We start from the raw sequence: 22,501 nt of genomic DNA on the forward strand, positions 1-22,501 counted from the left end.
TGCTCCATTGTGCGGATATAAAACAATGTACTTACTAAATACCCAACATTATTAGCATGTTTAGGATGCTTCCAAGTTTTTGTTGTAATAAATACAGTGATCCTATGAAGAATACCTTCACACATATAGCTTTTTTGGCATTTAGTGTTATTTCCTTAGAATAGATTCCCAGAAGTAAGATTACTGGGTCAACAGATGCAGACGTTTTTTATGGCTTTTAATACGTACAGTAAAATTGCTTTTCAAAAGGGTTATACTAATTTTCAATGCCACCAGCACTTTTAAGGACGTTTCACTACTCAAATCGTCAACATAGGTACTATTAAGAATGCCGATCGATAAAATATTGCACCCTAGTTGTTAAATTTTTGCATTTTTTTGAGGTTCATAAAATTAAGGTTTGTTGAAGAACGAGTGTCTAATACAAAGCATTCTTTTGGGACATCTTTATTCCTGGCAAACTTAAATTTTTACTTGTGAACACTACAAGAACGCATGTTAGGCTTGGCACAGAATTCACTTTGGCAGTCAAATCCGAACGTCAAAATTCTCGAACGAGGACCTTTCGCTGATTCTGCTAGTCGTCTTCAACGGTAGGAAGGGGAAAAAAACCTAACATCTGAGGAATGAAATGTTCCCACTGCAAGCCACGCAAGATCCACACAGAGGGGTTGGAGCTCTGCTTTCCATTCAACTTTTCTTCCTTTTTCTCTTAAACTTGGAGGGCTCAGCCCTTTCTTTGTTTCCGGTATCACCTGCCCACGTGCGCCAGTGCCGATTTCCCTGGGAGGGGGCACTCCGGACCCCGCCACCCCCGGTGGCGCCGGTCCCCCGCGTGCGCACAGCCCTCCGGAGCGGCCGCGGCGGCGCGCGTGTCCCCCGCGGGGTGCTCCTGACCTGTTTCCAGGCTGGCCTCCCACCCCGCACGCAGCGCGGGCGCTGGAACATTCGCTGCGAAGAACCACGACCCTACACCCAGGACCGAAGGAAACTTGGCCTGCCTCGCCCTCCGGGCGGGCGCGCCGCGGCGTAGCGCTCCTCCAAGGTTTCCTTCGGCGGCCTCATCCTGGGACAGGCAGTTATGAGTCATCGGCTCTGTGGGTCACATGGCCAACGTGACCAAAATAAAGTTTCAGTATTTTAAGCCGCCAGAAAGGGGGACAACGGAGCGCACCGGGGGTGGGGAACGGAAGGCGGGCACCGGCGGGCACGGGCGGACCGGGAACCCGCGCGAGGGGCCGCGGCTGCGCGGGCGCCCGGGCGTGGGGGGGGGGGGGAGGGGCGGAGCGCCGGGGGGGGGAGGGGAAGGGGCGGGGTTTGGCGGGAGGCGCGCCCCTCCCCCACGGCCGGCAGCGACGCCCGGGCTCCCGGGCCGACCGGGCTCCGGAGCGCGGCGCCCGGCCGACCCCGGCCCCGAGGCCCCGGGCCGCGGTGTCCCCCGGCAGCGGCAGGCCGCGGGATTCCGGAGATCCCGCCGCGTCCTCCACTGCCACCGGGACCCCACGCGCCGGCAGCGGCTTCCCCGGGAACGTCCTTCAGCCCCGGGAGCACGCGGGAAAAGCCCCAGCGCGCCAATGAGAGAGCGCCTTCCTCCTGACGGTCACGCTCGGGGGCGGGGCTTCCCTTCGCCGCTCCCGAGTTCCGGGAACCCCCTTTGATTGGTCTGGACGGCCTGGGAAACACTGTAGTAACGCCCAATCAAAGCGCCACGTCTCGGCCTCGAGGAAATATTCGGTGTCGGCCGGGTCCTGACTGGGCAGTTCTTTCCGACTCTGACCACTGGGAAGCTTTGTTTAGGTCCGGAAGGCGGGCTTTCCTGGGAGTGGGTGGGGAGGGGGCGTTGATTCTTGACCAATCCTTTCATTCCGTTGGGTGGTGACCAGCCAATGGGCCGGGCGGATAGGACGCTCCTCCCGGAGAGTAGTGAGACCCCTGGTGCGGGGCGATTGGTGGCGGGCACTATGAGTGGCAGCCGCGCGGCCCAACGGGCGCAGTGCGTGGGCCGCGGGGCGGGGCCAGGGCGGGTGCGCGGCGGCGGCGGGGTGGCTGGGCCGGCGGCGGCGGCGGTACGAGGCGCGCGCTCGGGGTCCCGGTCGCGAGGAGGAGGAGGATGTGGCGCGCGGAGGGGAAATGGCTGCCGAAAACAAGCCGGAAGGTAAGAGCCGGCGCGTGAGGGGCCGGGGGCGGCGCGGCGGGCGGCGGGACCCGGCCCCGCCGGACATCCCGGGCATCGGCGGCGCCGGGCGGGAGCGCGGGGGCGCGGCGGCGGCGGGCGGGCGGGCGCCCCGGGCCGGGGAGGGGGCGGCGGGTGGGGGGGCGGAGCGCGGCCGGGTCCTGAGGTGACTCGCCGGGCGGCGGAGCGCGGCGCCGCACACCCCCACCCGGGGGCGGGCTGGGGCCGGAGGGGCGGGGGGCCGGCGGGCGGGGGCCGGGCCCAGCGAGGAGGAGGAGCCGGCGGAGGGAGGGCCGGCGCCTCCCCCACCCGGACCGGGCATCCCCGCCGCTCCCGGGCCCGCGGCGCGGCCCCCCGCCCCCCGCGCCGGGCCCGGTGGGGGCCGCGGGGCGGAAAGTTTATCCGCCTCGGGCCCCCTCCGGCCCCGCGCCCCGCTGCCCCGGGCCGGTCCCTGTCGGGGGCACGGTCGGCGCTCAGCCCCGCCGCCCCTGGCTCTCGGGCGGCAGGGCCAGGCGGACTCCGTCCAGCATCACCCTCGAGCCCCGTGGGCGCCTCCCAGAGCCGGCGGGGGTCCCCGTGCTTCTCCCCGCCAGGGGGACCCCCTCCTGCTGAGCGTCCCCGGGCCGAAGGGCCTCGTGTGACCCCTCCCCCTTCCCTTCGTGGGAAGGGGGCCTGCGCAGCATCCCCGCCCCTAGCAGTCGTTCCCATCCTACTCCTGCCCTTGCACCCCTCGCAGCCAGGAGGGTGGGGTCTCCGTTTCTATGGCAAGTGAGGATCTCCATACTCCCTTGCCCTTTACCTTCTGTGACCCTGATCCTTCTTTGGCAGAGGGGTCTGTCTCAACCTCTCATCTTCTCTGGAAGCTTTTGGGGCCTCTGCACACCGTCTAGTGACCCTTTTGCCAGGACAAGGGGACTCGGGCTCCCCATGTTCTTCTTCCCTCCTCACCCAGTGGGTAGTGGGGGCCTGTGCAGCTCTGAAGTCATTTCTAAATAGGAAAGCAGATACTTCTTACAGATTATGCATACTCTCTGCTCACTTTCCTGGGTTAGGGTGAGCTCATTTCCTGAATACCCTTTGAGTTGCCCTCTTTTTCCTAGGGGAGAAACTGGACGTTCCAGAGCTCCTTTCCCCATTTGGCTGTCTCCCCTAGCGTGTTCTCTCTCCTCAGAGTTTCTTGTGTGGGTGTTGGTGGGGGCCCGGGATCAGATGTAGGGCAGGGCTTCCATTGTGCCTGGTACCTGAGTAAGAAGGGGTCACGGTGATTACTCCTCTGTGTCTGAGCAGAACCAGGTCTGTTTTTGCTTCCGGCTTACTCTTGCCTCCTAGGCGGGGGCAGCGTTCACCAGTTGACACCACCCCACCCGCAACATGGTCACGTGCCCTTGTTTTTTGGCGGTCCCATTACTATCTTCTGTGCAGTAAGAACCTGACTGTGCATTCTACGTTCAAGAGTTTTTGAACCTTCCCTGGAAATAAACTTCCCATTTCTTTTTTAGGAGAGCCCATATCCTTGCGGCTTCGGTTTCCCCGTCAGCCATATTTAGTGAGCCTGTTACCTTGACTTTTTCTGATTTTTCTTAAATTGTATTCATGTTGGCTGGGTAAGAAGAAGCCATATGCCTTCCCATCTAGAAAAGGGAGTGTAGACACTCATGTCGCCCACGTGCCATTCGGGAAGGGTTGCTAGTGTGCTTCTTGTTGTACTAGAACCTTCCTTTGGCCTCGTGTTGTCTCTCATGGGATCTGAACTTTTTTTTTTTTTTTTTTTGGATCTTGTAGCTTTCAGGTGAAGGGGAAATTTGGATGCTTTCTATTTTTTTACTGCTCTGGTTCTCTTTTGGCGAAAAACATGATGCCATGCATTTTTTGTACGTACACACGTGTAGGTATGCATTCAGACAAAGTCACATCTGCTACGTGTACGCGGTAAGTTGGAAGGGTTAGATGGCTAGCTGTGCGTTCTGCGTGTAGGTGGGGACCTTGATGTGTACAGATAGGGACATAAGGTAGTGTTGTCGGTGACTCTCTAACCTTAGAAGAATCAGAAAACTCACTGATAAATGGCCAGTTCTTACCACTCTTGCATCTGTCATTTGTACTGTATGGAGAATGGCATCCTGAGCGTTCACCAGGTCCCCGAGTGCATGAAGTGTACAGTGCTTGCTGGTGCACACCAGAACTTGGGCGTTCTGAATTTAGGGGTAGTATCCTCTGCCTGATTCTTCGTAGGGTGAAAGGTTCTCATCTTGATCTCTTCACTGCTGTGTAGGGGAAAGAGATTTCGTGTATTTGGGGCATTGAGAGGAGGGGGTGAGAATATGTGTTTCTGTGACAGAACTAGGAATGAGCAGCCGTAAATATGTCGCTGTTTTATTTTGGCCATTTAGATAATTGAGAGAGGTTGTGCCCATTAGGAAAAGGTACCTTTGGGAAGGCCCGTGACACTTCATCATCGGGTGGGAGGGACTGTTGTCCATGTTTGTCCTGAGTATCACAGTCTGCCCATTTGGCTCTGGGGCAGGGCGATGGTGGAGCCGCCTCTGGGGCCCCCGTCCCTTCCCTCCCTGAGCTGGGAATGGCTCCTGGCTGCTGTCACTCAGCAGCCAAGTCTCACTTTTTGACAGGCTTAGTGTGGAGCCTGATCCTCCCCAACAAGCTCTGTCAGACTCTGAGCATTTGGACCTTAAAGCGTTTTTCTCGCAAGGACACTCTCCCTGCCCGGGTTACTGAGGAAGGAGGCAGGGTGATCTGGAAGATTGGGCCAGCGCTAGGCTTTGGCTTCGAGACTTTGCCCTTCAGCTCACATGGAGTTACCTGGTGGGCACAATACCCGCTGCCCCAAAGTAGCACTTTTTACCTCCATTTCCAGTTTTTTAAAGAAGTTCTCATGCTGTTGTCATTCTGTCTGTATTTATACTCAGCTTGATGGAATTGTGTATTTTTAGGGTGTGGTATTAACGAGCCTTGGAAAGCGAGAGTTGAGTGCCTGCTGTAGATGTTGGGGTGTGCCCAGGAGAGTGAGCGTTCCCATCTCACTTCCAGTGGTGGGTCCCTTCCTGTCCTGCCTACCACCTGCCTTCCCAGGTCTCCTGCTAATCGGGGTGCTCCGTACTGCGGGCAGTGGAAGGAACACGGTAAGGGTTGGAGGAGCACACTTGAGGTTAGCGTGTAAAGTTGGGCTCTTTGAGTTCAAATGCAGTTGTGCTCTGTGTCGCTCGTCCCCTTAGATGATGGGGAATCCACTTTTCCCTTACTCTGCCAGCGGACAGTGTTCTCTTGCAGCTAGTCAGGCTAGATGGGTTCCCTGAAGGACTTTTCCTTCTCACATCTTCTTGTTAGAACATCCCTCTGTCCTCCCCCTCAGCCCTGCCCCCCCAGCTCTTCGGACAAGGTTGGGTGGTTCATGGGACATCTCTTCCCTTGTCTTCCTGAAGACTTACCTTGCTGTTAAATGTCGGGTTTCTCCATCTCCTCATTCGGTGGATTTGGAGTGCGGGTGCGTGTATAGCATTCTCCGCTCAAGGTCAGATTGGTTCGGATTTTCCTTTCCGAAAGAGTAGGGTTGCTCTTGTGTGTTCCTGGAGATGTATTCAGACGTCCTGCTTACCTGTGTTTTTCCATCTTGTTAGTTTTAGGCTTTTTCTCTAAAATAGCCAGTTCTTTAGTGTCAGGTGGTGATATTTTAATTCTCTGTTTATGCTGGGTCTTGCCCATGTGCCTGGTGGGATTAGACTTTTTTTCTGATTTTGAGGGAGCCCATTTTGTAGGTTAAGTTTTTTTTTTTTTTTTTTTAACTCTTTCTTCATTGCTTCGGGCCATTCTTCATTTCCCATTTCCCTAGGTTCCCTAGGTTCCGGGAAATACTCGTCGTGTGCAGTTGTACTTCTTCCTGATTTCCTTATGGAAAAAGCAACAGAAGGTGATTCTCCTGCTCTCTTTCTTTCCCCTCGTGGTTGTGTCTGTTGCCTCCTTTGTGGGACCTTTGAATTTGTCCTTTGCAGAGGAGTTGTTTTTGCATCCATGTTCCCATCACTGAGTGCGTGCATTCTGGAGACATTCACTGAGCTTCAGGGATCTGTGGGTTATGTGACTGTGCTTGAGACCTTTTAGTATGAATGACATTTCAATGAGTCTTGTGTTTATCTTTTTCTATATTCTTTCAAGGAATTCTTTTCTGGGTTTTCATTGTTTGGATTGTAGTCTTACAAAAATATACTCTGAATAGTGTACTATCCCCCAGAACTCTTACCCGCTCCCTGCAGGAGTGGGGGTGTGGGAGAGGGTGGAGGGCAGCTTTCCCTCAGACTGTGTGCAGGGTATGTGTGGAAAAAAGTAAGGCCAGTCTTCTTTTTAAATGGGTAGGCGTAACTTTTAGGTCACTTAGATACATGGTTGGTGGGAATGCTTGTTTAACACTTGAACAGCAGCCTACCCGGTATAGTATAGAACATACTAGGTCTTGTATAGTACAGAAAATCAAATGCATCCTTTGTGGAAAGAAGGGGCAGAAAACTAATTTCCTCTTATGACTGACTGGTATCCTTCATGTCCTCAGATGGTAAGAACTGTATGAGATGCTGTTACACTTTTGCTGCCAGAACGTGTTCTATGTAAATTTAATGCTCAATCGTGGTGGCCATTCTTAGGCTAGATACCTGGTATAAATTACCAGGTTTGTTTGTTTCGCGACTTTCCTTGTTTGTTTCGTGACTTCGAATATTTTATACTTTTTTGAATAGTACTTTTATTTGTGTCTTGTCTTTAAAAAAATTTTTTTTTAATGTTTATTTTTGAGAGAGAGAGAGAGAGAGAGAGAGAGAGAGAGACAGAGCGTGAGCGGGGGAGGGGCAGAGAGAGAGGGAGACACAGAATCCGAAGCAGGCTCCAGGTTCTGAGCTGTCAGTACAGAGCTGGACGCAGGGCTCGAACCTACAAGCTGTGAGATCATGACCTGAGCTGAAGTGTGATGCCTAAACCGACTGAGCCACCCAGGTGCCCCTTTTGCGTAAATAGTAGTCTCTGATTGTTTTTGGATGTAGGTTTGGTATACAGAATGATGACAGTAATAACAAAGAAGTAACCTGACGTGCACTTTTTTGCCATTCTATATTAAATCAGATTTCCCCTTTACAATGTCTGTAGAAACCAGTTCTGCTGGTATTTCACTCTTAAGAACTCTTGTTTAGGGTTGTTGTGTGTGGTTTGGCAGTGTCCTTTATTCACGTGAATATGTGACTGAAGAATTTTTGAGGTGACAGGTGATGTGTGTTTCCATTATAACAGATCATTTTCTAAAGTGTTCTGTATCTTCTAGAATCACTTATCATGCCAGTTTTTGATGTTCTAGATGACCTAAGGCCTACCTCCCTTTCCTTCCCACGTGAAGAAGTTTCCTTATTGCCCTTGTCATTGTCATAAAGAGGTATTTGCAGATCTACTGTATTTGTAGCCTTTCGGTTTTTAGTTAAGGGGGGCGCCCACCATTCCTCTCATCCTGTAGCGAGAGGCAGTATCCCTTCTGTCTCCCGAGGGACAGAGGGATAAAACGGGCTTCAGGCCACAAGGCTGGGGTGGTAGTAGTATTTGTAAGTGGAGACCGAGCCCGGGTGAAACACTGTGTCCTTCTGGCGTCTGGGACTCCTCACGTAGGATTTTGGAAGCTTGTTTTTGCTGCGTTTAGCCAGCTTCCTTCTGTCTCTTTGGCTTGGTAATGGTAACATTCTTTGGGCAGAGCCAACAAGTATACTACATTTGGGACCTTCCTTCACAAGGCGGTGGGGTCTTCTCACGTTACTGTCATGCTGGCTATGGTCCGTGGTGTGTTGAGGGGTGAGAGTCGAAAGTGTTCTTGTGCTCTGCTTCCTTGGCCACGTAACACGAATCGGGCCGCGTGGTCATTCACTCTCTTTCCCAGGGTACAGTGTGTCATCTGTCGTTCTCTTTCTTCTTCTTTTCTGTTTTCTTTTCCTTTTTTGCACCCCAGATCAGGTTCAGGATACAGGTTGACCAGACACTATCCAATCCCCGTATTTTGTGCCGTCCTCGGATGTAGTGCCCTTCTCCTGTGATTAAGATGCGTTGCCATTCTGTCAGACGCGTGCTCGTCTTCCATTCCGTGATATTTGTCCCGTATTGGTAAGGAGAGTGTTTTTCTGTATCTATTGAGAATGGACACCAGTCCCTGATTTTTCATATGGTGGGACAGAGTTAAAGGTGGTGTTGTTTTCCCCCCATCGGTATGCTGGCTGTGTATTTCTCAGGTTGCGTTGCATCTTTCTGCTTTGAGCGCCATTGCTTGTAGAAGGTCATGGGCCTCCTTGTGTAAAGATTGGTAATGCTTCCTGAGCGTTTTTTAGCTCATTACCCTGGACTAAAAAAGAAATATTATGTACCCCACTGCAAAGAGAAGCCAAGTGTCAGCCACATTACTTTCCACTTAAAAAAAGAATTTTTTTTTTTAGACGATTGTTTACTTTCAGCTGATGGACGTGTCATAAGACGGAATGACCGGAGGTATTTTTTGAATAGTTTTTCTACATTCACCCCAGTATTTTGCTCCAGTAGAGTTGCATGTTCTCTTATACACGAGTCCTTTCCCCCTTTTCGGAAAAGTGGAGTCACATTTTATTTATTTTTTTTCCGATTTAGCCAAGCCTTGCAAGTCACATAATGTATCCCTGCCTGAGACTTCGCAGAAAGGCTGGGGGGAGGATGCGCAGGAGTGGGGCTGTGTTCCTCGCTCTGCTGTGTGCAGTGTGGTCTTGTAGTTACCAGGGGACAGAGTAACATACTTTGAAAGAGATGTTTGGATCTGAGTTCTTAATGGTTTTAAACTTCTTACTGCTTGGAGACTAATTGAGTAGCATTACTCTCACCACGAATTTCACTTCTAATGTCATCTGAAGTATCTCCCCCTACCTTCTCTGAAAAGAAAAAGTCCCCAAACAGCAATTATAACAAAACCCCAAAAGCGAACCGCGAAGGCGGGCTCCGACTGTCCCTATTCTGCAGTTCAGTCACCAGTTCGCACGTGTTGCTTAATTGATACTTTTTATGTGTACAGTATTCACTGGGGTGGACATGTGAAAAGCCTTTGGAACACATAGCATTAGGTCATCTAGCGGACCCCGCATCGTGTCTTTTCGTTTTTCCTTCTAGGTTACCACAAGGTAAGATTGTGTATTGAGTTTCTTAAAAACACTTGCAAAGTGGGTTGTTTTTCCTCCTTCGTTTCTATCTAACCATTGGAGTGAAAACTGGGGTTTGCTTCTCATAAGAATAGTAAGTTACCGTGTTCCTACTTTCATGTTCAGCATCTGCGAGAAAACGGGGAGTCAGCTCCCAATAATGGCCGTGCGACTAGTCAGGACTCAGACTTTCTCTCTGTAGCCTGTACGTTATTGTGGAGGTGATTTATATACTTTAAGCTAAATCTGGTGTCTGTAACGCGTGATAAACCAGATGTTTAAGTTTATTTAATCTTTTTTACAGTATGCATTTAACAAGATGTATCTGTGTGTTTTATTAGAATTATACGCAGATACAACCAGAGGTAGCCCTGCAACTAAAAACAAAGAGAAAAACAAAGCCTTTCTTTCTAGTTTTGAAAAACAGGTGTTATCTGTTTTCCTTCATTGGGCTTGATGGAGATTGCCAGGACGCATTTCTGAAGATATAGTAATACGGTCCAGAATTAATATTTTTGAAATTTAGATTTGGTTTTTAATCCTTGTCTGAAAAGTTATTTCTGAGGATGTACGTGTACGTGCCCCATTGGTTGTCTGGGGCACTTGGACATCGAACCATTTGGAAGCCATAAAAAGAGATTGGTATGAAGTGTGAAATTATCAAGTAGAAAAAAGATGCAACAGTGAAGAAAATAGCCATTTATTATTGAAGCTAATCTAAAGTGGTGATTGGGAGTGTAAAGTCAGATAATCTGAGGAAGAATGGAATGCTGGTGGGGTTACCACGTTGAAAGTGGCTCACATAGCTATTGTCTAAAGGACACTCCCCAACATGGAGATGCTTGGAAGATAAAGAAGCCTATGGGATTGATTATTTTAAAATGTTAAGTGTTTCTTCTCTTTTTGAAAAGTAATTGGAATAAAATAACCCTTCTTAGTGAAGAAAATGTAAACTTTAATGGAAGTTCAGAATGAAATATTTAAAAAGTGAACATAAAAGATAAGGATTTTTTATTGCAAATCCACAAGGGGGTAGTGATGTTCTATCAAAGATATTTGTGGTGGAAATGTGAGATGATCTCTTCGAACGTTTTAGATTTACAGATAAAACCGGTATGTTTGCATTTTAACTTAATAAGATCTTCTTTTTAAAATGTTTATTGGCAAAATTGTTTATTGCTTAAATTAAAAAAAAAAAATCCCACTTTGGGTGAATGGCTATTTAAGCCATATGAATGGTAAAGAAGAGACGATGTCCTTGTGTTGGGCTCTGGAGCAAGGTTACCAGGGATTCTGGGGGTCGCTGATTTTCTAAGGATGCAATAATCTTAAATTTCCTGGGAAGCATTGGGCATCTAGGAACCAGTTCCTTAAGTGTCCTTCGTGAAAGGATTTTAGGAAATTGTGTCTAAACTTTACAGAAGTTTGTATCGCGGGTTGTATTTTCAGCCCTGGCAAGAGATGAAAAATGTGAACAGTCCACACCACCAGCCGCTTTTAATAGTTCTAAGTAAATCAAATTTTTATAATCTCTTTATTAGTTTATATTGCATCATTAGATAAAAGCATTTTTTCCCCTTGCGCATAAAAACTCCAGTAGCTTGCCTGAGGTCCTTGAGTCCCACCCCATTGTATTCAGACTTGCTTAAAATTAGGTGGGGTATGTGTGGCAGTGCCAGGTCGTTTTCAGGAAGAACTAAAACTGTACTATGTGCTCTTTTTTTGAATGTGATGGCATGTGGTAGGAGGAAGATTGAAGGTGGGAATAGGACGATATTCTACTTATTTAGAGATGCACTAACTGTATCTTTAAAAAATACTACTTTTAACGGTACCATGAAACAGTTCCATGGTTTAGGAGTTACGCTTGTTGGTGGCATACGCATCGTGTATTTTTCATTTTTGGTCTCAGGAAAAGGTTAATCCAGCCTCTTCTCTTTCTCTTTTTTTTTTTTTCCACCCTCCCGGTTCTGAGCCAGGGCCTTTTTTCTGTTTTATCTCCTTTACTAAATGGCTGGCGATTTACCATCCCAAAAGCAACACTGTTTCTTCACCGACTACCCTGAGCTCTGCCGGGAGCTGAACTATGACGTCAGCACTTTCATTCATGAATTTGCTCTTCTATCTCTCTTTTCTCCTTCTGTATTCCTGAACTGACTTCTGGCACAGGCACAAATCAGTTTACCATTAGTCAGCCCATAAATCAGCGATAAAAGGTAAAACAAAAGATAAGATACTGGGGTTGTTTCGATGGAGCTCTAGTTGCTCACGCTGATTTGCATCAGTGTCGTTTGGACAGGGTTTCTGGCAAAACAGATTGAAACCTAAAAACAGTCCGTTTGATGACTTCATGATTTTGCCGACTGAGCGGTGTTGCGCGCATATTGACGCCACGGCTTTGCTCCTCCGTGAAGTTCAGAGCCCTCTGCTGCAGTTCCTTTGTCATAAAGTCGCATTTTGGTTGCAGTTTGACTAAAGTGGAGGAGCTCCTGTAAATTTGGAGAGGTGAGGCCTGGCTATTAGGTTATGTTCCACACAAATTGCCTTTGGAACGCGTTTGGATTTCTTTCTTTTTTGGGGGGGCGGGGCATTGTGTTGGCCTTGAAATATTTTCGATAACTGTTGCTTGAGACTTCTGTTTTCAGGAGGTGGTAGTTAACTGTCCTGTAAGGAGCGTGCTGCCCCCCCACTTGCTGCTGCCCGTGTCTGAGCAGGTTTTCTGTCCCCCCCCCCCCCCCCCGCCCCTCAGCTGGGTGGCGCAGCCCCCTCCCAGGGCCCTCTCTGTAGCCCTGAACACCCGTTTCTCCTGCAGGGAGGTCACTGCAGGGAGGTCACTGCTTGTAATTTAGTACTGCGTGAGAGCAGTTCTGGAAGAAATCTTATTTGGAGTTTTCCTCTGCAGGGCCGAGTTTGAGGCTGAGCCTCCGGCGTGTGGCATCTTTCAAGCCTCCCGTAGTTGATGAATGGTGAGCTTTAAAAAAGTTCATTTTCTCTGCTTTCTCGGGGGTGTGTTGACTTTCTAGATATTTAATTGCCAAGAAACATTTAGAGATAAAGTGTGTTATATTTAGAAATCATTTTAGCGCAGCTACAATTTATGATGAGAGTAGACGATTCGAACTGCAGCCATTTTGATTGATAGCCAGTGTTGCTCCTGAGATGACTTTTTAAACCTCCTGGCAACTCAGAGACACCGTCTCCTCCCGTCCTGAGTGAAACGAGAGCTTCGCGTTCCTTTCGTTCCCCAGAGAAGCGTGTGGTCTCTCACTTCGCTTTGCCCTCCAGCTGGGTGCTCTGTGAACAAAAATACGAGCAAGTAGATGTGAATAAGCATTGGAAGATGACTTATTGGAAGCATTGGACGATGATGTTTGTTATTTTCTCTAAGAACTAAGGCATTTTAAAATTGTTTAAACGTAACTTCTAGGAAGGAACCTAATTGTAAATACTACCGAAGAAAGGAATATTGAGTGGTGGAGGGTCTCTGTGAACATTTGCTCACTTTCAGAACTGTGTTCCACTTCAGATTTATGAAGAGTTACGGGTTTTGATCTCGGATGGCAAAACATTGGGAAGACTTGCTGTGGTTTTGTCATCTGACCCAAACAGCGTAATATTCGTCCTCTGGTCTTGAAGGCTTAGGTTTCCTACGTGGCTTTTAGCATAAGCCCACTGTGACCTCTGCTCCTGCTCCTCTCTCTTAGAGCCGGGAACCTGGCAGGTAGGACCCAAGGACTCCAGCTGGCGGTGTATTTGCTGCCGTCCTTGCTGCCATGTCTGTATGCCACGTGCTAGAAGCCTCTTCCCTGGGCCTCTGCAGCCTTCTCTTCTTACCAGATTCTTCTTCATCACTCTTGGTTCTGGCCCACTTCCCGTCCTGCTTTCCCTCGACTTTGGGTCTTGTGTACTGAGTTAGTTGGTGATAATTTTGAGATGATTCATGTGTTGGGTAAAGGGTTGTCCTAGTGATGACCTCTGAAGTTCCTTCGCATCCTCACTTAGGATGGACAGAAAGTGAAATTGAATGTATGGAATATGTTTTATGGCTCCTTTGCTGGTTTGCGGCTCTTCTGTGTAACTTCGTCTCTTCTTTTTGAGGTACTTGCTCCAGGTCAAGAATTAGTATTTTTGGCTCAAGCTGTGCAGGAGGAGTTTGAGCTATAGTTACTGACGTCCTTCTTCCAGGTGTACGAAGAGGACTTAATTTTTTAGGTCTAACACCTGTCATGAGTATTTACTTTAAAAGATGTGAAACATTATTAAAGTTGTTAAAGATGCACAGCACAGAGATGTTCCCTGTGCCACGTTTCAGCTCTTTATTCTGATGTGGAGGAGAGCTCCCAGTGGTGGACAAACAGACTGACATATCGTATGAGTACAGATGAAGATGTGGCTGCTAACCTCAGACTTTTTGTGTTTAAGGTAGTCTTACTTATATTCATTTAGTTGTGTTTTCTGGAGTTGGTTGATACAACGTTTGTGAGTATGTATAGATTGCTAGTAGTTCAGTAAATAGGACTCTTCCTATTAAGAAACTCGTGGATTTGGGGTGCCTGGGTGGCTCAGTCAGTTAAGTGTCTGACTCTTGATTTCGGCTCGGGTTATGATCTCACAGTTCATGAGATCGAGCCCCACGTTGGGCTCTGCACTGACAGCACAGAGCCTGCTTGGGATTCTCTGTCTCCTTCTCTCTTTGCTTCTCCGCCCACTTATACTCTCTTTCTCTCTCTCACAAAATAAATAAATAAACATTAAACAAAAAACCTCGTGGATTGGGGAGTTAGTTTCACTAATTGATCATGTAGGATCTTCTCTTGGGCATGCTCCCCCATATGCTACAGATACGGCATTTGGAGAGGCCTTGAATGTAATTTGTATTTTAAACTTTTTTTCATATTCAAAGGTACTGAGGGGAACGTTCAAGTTTCTGGTCTTCTTGTCAACATTCTTTGCCCTATCCTTTCTGTCTCTGCTGTTAAGAAATGTGCCGGTCGGATCATTTGCTTTGACAGAGTTTCTGATGGAGGTTTCTTCCTGATTTAATTTTATCGATAGATGCCATTGTGCTTAAGGAGAAAGCTAACCATGAGCCGAAGGTGGTGTGTGGGCACCCAACATTTTTGAAGTACTTGTTTTTCTTCCTAGGGGTCCTCCAGAAATTGACCATAGATTGCTTGGCCAGATTCAAGGTCCAGAGATTTATTCCAGGCATCCTGGGAGGCAAGGCACATCAGTCTTTCTCCACTGAATCTGATTATTCTACATGTGACCCATTGCTGCCTGTCCAGGTGTCTTCTGATGCAAATCTGGTGATAGTGGCAACCTTTCTAACTGGCTGAGTATCCTTGACAGCTGTTATCTATCCTGTCCAGGTATTTTTAGTCTCTAGCCTCTGTGGCCACGTCTAGAGGAACCGAGGATGAATTTAGCTGCTCTGGGGCTGCTCCAAGCTGTTGGATGTTCTCGGCTGCCTGCCTCACCAGCCTGCTCAGTACCACCTCAGTGAGGTTCTTTGCCCTTATCATTTGATGAAGGAGCATAAACAGAAATCACCTGTTTAAATTTTTTTTTTCAACGTTTTTTATTTATTTTTGGGACAGAGAGAGACAGAGCTTGAACGGGGGAGGGGCAGAGAGAGAGGGAGACACAGAATCGGAAACAGGCTCCAGGCTCTGAGCCATCAGCCCAGAGCCCGAGGCGGGGCTGGAACTCACGGACCGCGAGATCATGACCTGAGCCGAAGTCAGCCGCCTAGCCAACTGAGCCACCCAGGCGCCCCAGAAATCACCTGTTTAATAAGAATGGAAAATTCCTGATTTTCAGGATGCTTTTCAAAATAAACAATAGTGGGGCGCTTGGGTGGCTCCGCCGGTTAAGAGTGTGACTCTTGATTTCGGCTCAGGTTATGATCTCCTGGTTGGTGAGGTCGAGCCCCATGTTGGGCTCCGCACTGACAGCGATTGGGATCCTCTGTCTCCCTTGCCCTGTGCTCCTCCCCTCTGCGTGTGCATGCGCACGCTTTCTCTCTCAAAATAAATAAACTTGAAAACACCCAGACAGGGGTGCCTGGGTGGCTCAGTCGGTTGAACGGCTGACTTTGGCTCAGGTCATAATCTCACAGTTTGTGAGTTCGAGCCCCGTGGTGGGCTCTGTTGTCAGTGCAGAGCCCACTTCGGATCCTCCGTCTGCCCTTCTGCTCCTCCCCTCTTGAGCTCCCTCTCTCTCTCTCTCTCTCTCTCTCTCTCAAAAATAAATAAAAAACATTAAAAAAAAAAAAACCCAAAATAAAAACAAACAACGGTGAGTGACGACGTCGTACAACAATGAATGTGCTTAATGCCCCATATCGTATACTCAAAGTTATTTGGTAAATTTTGTGTTCTGTATATTTTACCACACACTCCAGATGGATTCAAAACCTAATGGAAAGAGTAGCTATAAGGTCTTAAACAATAAATATTTGACAATATTTTTATTACCCCAAGGTGAGAGATTGTGCCTTAAATAGTGTGTCAAAATCTCTCGCACGCAAACGTGCACCATAAATAAATGATGGTCGTCAGGCCCTGAGGTTTATTTCTATAAGAAAGTAGATGCTATGACACTTGAGGTCGGGGACAGTAACAGGTCCTACTTTAGTGAGAGCAGTTTTTAAAAATTAAAAAAAAATTTTTTTTAATGTTTGTTTATTTTTGACAGCGCGCGAGAGAGACAGCATGAGTGGGGGAGGGTCAGAGAGAGGGAGACACAGAATCCGAAGCAGGCTCCAGGCTCTGAGCTGTCAGCGCAGAGCCCGACGCGGGGCTCGAACTCACGGACTGTGAGATCATGACCTGAGCCGAAGTCGGACACTCGGCCGACTGAGCCACCCAGGGGCCCCTTAGTTAGAGCGGTTTTGATGGCAAGGGACACAAGCCATTCAGGTTGGTTCAGTGACGGTGGTTTATGTAGAAGAAGAGCTCGAAGCACTCTCCAGCCTCCCAGGACACACTGAAGTGCAGCTAGACGGTCTGGGAACTGCACCCGGAGACTCTGAGGTAGTAGACTTTTCCTCTAGAGACGCCTTGGGCTGAGCTGGGGTCTCTTCTGTGACACCACATGTCCCAGCTCTGCTGTTACCTGTGTTTCTCCTTGCAGATGAGATTTCTTTACTGCTGTGTGGCTTCCTCGTTCCACCGTAGCCTGCCACGGCCCCCGGCGTGGCTCCTGTATATCCTCGCTCTGGTCCCAGTGCTCGCCATTGAATGGCTCTGGCCCCGAAGGCTCGTATTTAGAATACTCCAGACAATTGGACTGACTCCTCTCGGCCAGGTGTTCATCCTGGTCTAGTCGACAGTGAAGGAGGGTTGGTTACGGTCCATGGACCTGCTGACCGTTCAGAGGGGGCAGAGGGAATCGTGTGAGAAGGGTCCGGTAGCGTGGGGTCTTGGCATCTTATACTCTGCCTCCGATAGTGCGAGAGAAGGATTGACTCCACAGTGGACTTACGTTTGGTTGCTCTAGGGAGTAAACTGCAGAGGAAGTGTTCACTGTAGCTACAGGTAGGAGGCCAGGTGTCCTTGGCCGGCCAGCCTAGGTGTGCACAGAGTAAGTCAGCAGTGTGAGTGAGTGACTGCCCCAGGGCTTGTGCTCTGAGCGTTGGTGATGCAGGCAGGACACGCTGGAACGAGATGGTCTCTGCAGTGTTTGCCGTGTGTGGTTCTCAGGTAGAAGAAGGCAGTTTGGGGATGCCGTTGGCATCTGAGGTTTTCCACAGTTAGGATACTTGGGTGGGTTTCCTTAATTTTCTTGTTGCTGTGGAACTTGGTAAGTTGGAAACACGCATCCTAAGTAAGAAGAGGTGGTGTGCGGTGAAGAAAACAGCAGACAGCCTCTGTTGAAGTGCATGTGGCCACGGGTAGGCACGTTGTTTGGCTTTTCCTTGGTATGTCCTTCTTGCCTCTACTCTGGTTTTTCTGGATCTACTCTTCTGGATTTTACAGGGTAGGCAGGTGGAGGTAGGTGAAAGGCCAGTAGATTGGGGGTACTGTGTAAAGGGCTAATCGTCTGCACAATGAATTTTCTGAATACACAGCACTTTAGTGATTGATGTTTTGTAGTGGTGACCCTCGAGCATATGGAGAAAAGCAACATTTAGTGTGTTCTGCTTTAACAAGAGAGTAAAGAATATAACAGTTTAAAGAAACACAACCAACCATCAAAGTGGTTTTTAGGAGTTAAAGCGATTAGATACATTAGATACATTTCTTTTGTAGTAACAGCTTTATTGAGATGTAATTCATATACCATAAAATTCAGCTTTTAAGATATACAATTCAGTGGCTTTTATTATATTCACACAGTTGTGCAACTCTCACTACTGTCTAATTCCAGAATGTCTTCCTCACTCCCAAAAGAAACCCCTACCGTTAGTAGCCACTCTGTGTTCCTCCCTCCTCCCAGCTCTAGGCCATCAGTAATCTACTTTACGTATTTGCCTTTTCTGGACATTTCTTAGAAATGGAATCCTACGATGGGTGGCCTTTTGTGACAGGCTTCTTTCTCTAAGCAAAATGGTTTCAAGGTTCATCTGTGTTGTAGTATGTATCAGAACTTTAGTCCTTTTGTGGGGAGTAATCCTGTACTATATAGATACGCTACATTTTGTTTATGCATCAATTGATGGGCATTTGAGTTATTTCTACTTTTTGGCTACTGTGAATAATTTCGCTGTGAACATTTGTGTACAGGTTTTTGTGTGGACATGTTTTCAGTTTTCTTGGGTATATACCCAGGAGTGGAATTACAGGGTCATATGGTAACTCTGTGTTTAACTTTTTCAGGAACTGCCAGACTGTTTTCCAAAGTGGCTGCATCATATTACATTGCCGCCAGCAATGTTTGAAGGTTCTAATTTCTTCACATTGTTGCTAATACTTGTTATTATCCGTCTTTTTGATTACAGCCATTCTTGTGGATGTGGAGTCGTATCTTACTGTGGTTTTGATTTGCATTTCCCTAATGACTGGTGATGCCGATCATCTTTTCCTGTGCTTAGTGGCCACTTGTGTGTCTGCCTTGGAGAAATGTCTGTTGAAGTCCTCTGTCCATTTTTGAATGGTTTGTTGTTTGGCTGTTGGGTTGTAGCTGTTCTTTGTATATACTGGATATCAGTCCTTTATCAGATGTGCGATGTGCAGATGTTTTCTACCGTTCTGTGGATTGTTTTTTTATTTTCTTGATAGTGGCCTTTGAAGCACAAAAGCTTTAAGTTTCAAGTTCAATTTATCTGTTTTTTGTTGCTTGTACTTCTGCTGTCATAAGCAAGAAACTACTGCCTAATCCAAGGTCATGAAGATTTATACCTATGTTTTCTTAAAAAAATTTTTTTTAACATTTATTCATTTTTGAGAGTGAGAGAGACAGAGCGTGAGCAGGGGAGGGGCAGAGAGAGAGGGAGACACAGAATCAGAAGCAGGCTCCTGGCTCCGAGCTGTCAGCACAGGGCCCGACATGGGGCTCGACCTCACGGACTGCAAAATCATGACCTGAGCCGAAGTCGGATGCTCAACCGACTGAGCCACCCAGACGCCCTGTATACCTGTGTTTTCTTAAAAGAGGTTTGTAGTCTGAGCTCTTACATGTAGGTCTCTGATTCATTTTGAGTTAATTTTTGTAATTTTGTGACATATGTAGGCTGCCAACTTCATTCTTTTGTACGTGGATATCCAGTTGTCCCAGCCCCATTTGTTGAAAAGAGCATACTTTCTCCATTTTAAGTTTCTTGAGATCCTTGTCAAAAATCAGTTTGCCATGAGTGTGTGGGTTTAATTTTGGAGTCTCAATTCTGATCCATTGATGTGTATGTCTCCCCTTACGCCAATACCACACTGTCTTGAATACTGGTTAAGTTATAGTTAACTCTGCAGTTATGATTTGAAATTGGGCAGTGTCTCTCTCCCAACCCTGTTCTTCTCTTTCAAAATGGTTCTGGCTGTTCTGAGTCCCTTGAATTTCCATATGAATATTAGGATTGGCTTGTCAGTTTCTACAAAAAAGGCAGTTTTGATATCAATAGGGATTATGTTAAATCTGTGGATCAACTTGGGGAGGTTAAATCTTTTTTATGAATCCGGATCTGCTGTTTGCTTTGGGAACGACTGGTAACTCAAGCAGCCAAGCATCTTACCTTAAAAGGAATATTGTTGTTTTAATTTATTAATATAGTAGGCTGCTTTGGTTGAAACACTGTAGTTCACTTTTAGGCTGGAATTGGACTTCCCAGGTTCCAAGAGAGCGAATAGCTATTCGTATATCCTGTAGTTTGGCTTGTGGTGTGTGTTCTTCCGACGTGAAAGTTTGCTGGTAGCATGCTGGTTTGCAAAACGTGATATTCTGCTTAACACTGGTTCTGATTAATAAAGAATTAACAGATTCCACGTATGAGTATTTAATTATCAAAGAGAATGCGTTACTATGAAATTGTGATGTTAAAATTCATGTAATTGTTATTGTCAGATGTGTCAGAAGAGAGTTTAGGGTCTTGTATTCCTGTGGGGGCCCTGTGACTACCAGTTATTGTTAATACCCTAAAGTCGGGTCATTTACGTGACAAGTAGTAATAAAGTGCCAGGCACAGAGAAGGACAGACGCTGCCCCTATCCTCATGGAGCTGACTGGGAAACTGACAGTAAAAGTGCCACGTGCCACGCAGGGCTCTGTGTCGTGAAGGCGAGTGCGTGATGAAGGGATTGACTGACCCTGTGGGGCTGGGGGAGGCCTCTTGAGCTGAGCTCTGAAGCAAAGTGGGAATTAATGGAGAGAAGAGTGAGGAAAATGTTTCAGGTAATCGGATGAGCTGGTTAGTGAGATGTGCGGGGATGCTCTGGCTGTAGTCTGGCTTTTTAAAGCTTCTGAGAAAAAGGATGTGAAGTGACGACTTCACATGGCTCTGGTCTTTACTCTGCCCCTTAAGTGCCCTGTGACTTTGCACACGTAACTTTTCTGAGCTTATTTACTTAATGTCTTTTAATCTTATGAAGCAGTGCATAACATTTTTACTTAGAGGTATTTCTATGAAAACGTAAATCTGGGCTTTTGATTGATTGTATTTATAGAATTCAAAAGGAATTACTTTTTCATGATCTCCCATGGTTGGTTACTTAGGAATGCAGTACTGGTAAACTGAATATTTTCCTGAACATTTTTCCTAGTCTTTGGAATTGGGATTCACTTCACTTCATACACACCCCAGATGCTTCCAGTCTACAGAGCAGCAGATATGGATGTGACTCATTCAAGGCAGGTCATAGAAAATGCTTTCAGCAGGCAGTGGGGGGACCTGAGAAGACTTCTTAAAGGAGGTGGAATTTGACCTGGCATCACTGGTTTGCAAACATGGTAGTTGGAGGAGAAATTCCAAGCAGAGGGAATGGAACAAAGAAAGGTGCAGAGCCAGGAGGGTACAAGGTGGCTGGAATTCTGGGCGCATGTGGGTAGATGAGCCTGGAGAAGTAGGTAGGGGTCAGGTTGCAGGGGCTCGGAAAGTCAAGACCGAGGAGTCTGGATTTTATTTTGTCTGCTCTGGGACAGAGGCATTTAGAGCCTTATTATTTTTCCTTAGCATAGGAGTGGGATTGACTGGATAAAGTCACTTCTCCTTGAAGGTGCTAAGAAGGGCCACCTGCTTACGTCTCCAGCTTCTTCTCCATTCTCCAGCCGTGTTGAATTTTTCTAGATTCCGATTGGCAGGAGCACCATGCTTTCTCTTGGTTTTAGGCCTTGTACCTTGCCACTGCCTCCGCTTAGAAGGCGCACCTCCCTCTAGAACACATGCGTACATCCCCTTACGTGTGCTCTGCTTTACTGACGCTCCTTGTCCTCTGGGCTTCACTCTAAATGAGACTTGTCCAAGAAGCCTTGTTGACCTTGCCTCTCTTTTCAGACTGGAACGTATGCCCTTCCTGTGTGCACCCACAGCACTTTATGGTTTTCCACGTTCAGGCATATTTAAGTTTGTATGGGAGTTGCTTGTTTATTTCTTTTTCTCCCTCCATTAGGTGTACAATCTAGAGTCAGAGACTTGAGTACCTGGCGCTTAGGATGGGCTTAGTAAATGTTTGTTGGTTGAATGAGTGAATGAACGAAGATGAGGGACTGGAGTAGGGAGGAAAAAGCTTCTGGCAAGAATGTGTGTAGAAGTGGATTGGATAAAGGAGTGAGCGTGACTGAGTCTGTGTGTGTGAGAGAGACACAGTGTCGTGGGCCTTGAAGGATGAGCATAGTTGAAGATGACTCCTAGCTTTTGAACCTCCACAGCTGAGGTTAGGGAAGGCTGCTAACCGGGATAGGCAGTCCAGGAGGATGTGTTTTGGAGACTGGATGCAAATGTGTCGGTTGTCTTTTAGACTTAATACCTGTACAATATGGCATTCCAAATATGGGTCAGAAATTAGGGGAGTCATTCTTGTCCCTGTGTTTTTTTCTTTTTCATTGGGCACTTTCAGAGGTCAAGTGGGCTGTGGTGATGGGAGTCCTTAGAGAGTAGCCTCGTTGGCACAGGGCAGGGTGGGAGCAGGGTAGTGAGTAGACCTGGAGGGGTAAACAGAGATACGTTTGCAGGGCCTCTGGTAGAGCATGCAAGCTTCATGAAAGTAGGGACCTTGTTTGTCTTGTTTATTGTTAATATCTCTGCCCAGAACAGTGCCAGTTGGTTGAATGAATGAATCAGCTCAAAAGAATTGGAAGACCTAGTAGTGAGTAAAATTGTCATGGGAGAAGAGAAGGGGCATGAGAATGGAAATGTGTCACCAGAGAGCAGAGGACTAGTGGACACTGAGAAAGAATGGTCAGGGGTAGTAGAATAAGAATATAAATGCAGAGGGTTGCAAGGAGGTTATCAGTTGTGATGCTGCAGAGAGTTTGGGCAGAATGAAGACTGAGAAGAAGCTATTGATTTTGTCAGTTTGGTAGTGAGTTGAGAGAATGAAAAAGAGGTGGTAGGAGGGCAGATAATTCCTTCAAGGACTGTGGTGATAAGTGCAGAGTGCTGGTGAACACGGTAGTGACATGAAGATTGAAGTCTCTGCTGAGAAGAGAGGTCACTGGGACCTGATGGACTGTGGGTGTGCTTGTTATGGGTTGCTGCTGTAACAGTTAC

At 47.5% G+C, this 22,501-nt stretch overlaps 1 protein-coding gene across 5 annotated transcripts in view; it reads left to right on the top strand.

Moving 5' to 3' along the window:
- The first annotated feature begins 2,042 nt into the window (after positions 1 to 2,042).
- The window catches only part of CAMTA1 (calmodulin binding transcription activator 1), an 848,343-nt gene continuing 827,884 nt past the window's right edge, over positions 2,043 to 22,501 (top strand). For 2 of the 5 annotated variants that reach the window (XM_042994235.1, XM_042994238.1), the window contains exon 1: positions 2,043 to 2,155. In XM_042994235.1, coding sequence (XP_042850169.1) covers positions 2,111 to 2,155 — 45 coding nt within the window. In that variant the 5' untranslated portion in view covers positions 2,043 to 2,110. Of the gene's footprint in view, positions 2,156 to 11,585; positions 11,869 to 12,265; positions 12,330 to 18,185; positions 18,250 to 22,501 lie in introns of those variants that run through there. The other 3 variants (XM_042994232.1, XM_042994237.1, XM_042994236.1) reach the window with 3 other exon arrangements.

The sequence above is a fragment of the Panthera tigris genome, chromosome C1, assembly GCF_018350195.1.
Source record: "Panthera tigris isolate Pti1 chromosome C1, P.tigris_Pti1_mat1.1, whole genome shotgun sequence".
In the NCBI taxonomy this organism is placed as follows: domain Eukaryota; kingdom Metazoa; phylum Chordata; class Mammalia; order Carnivora; family Felidae; genus Panthera; species Panthera tigris.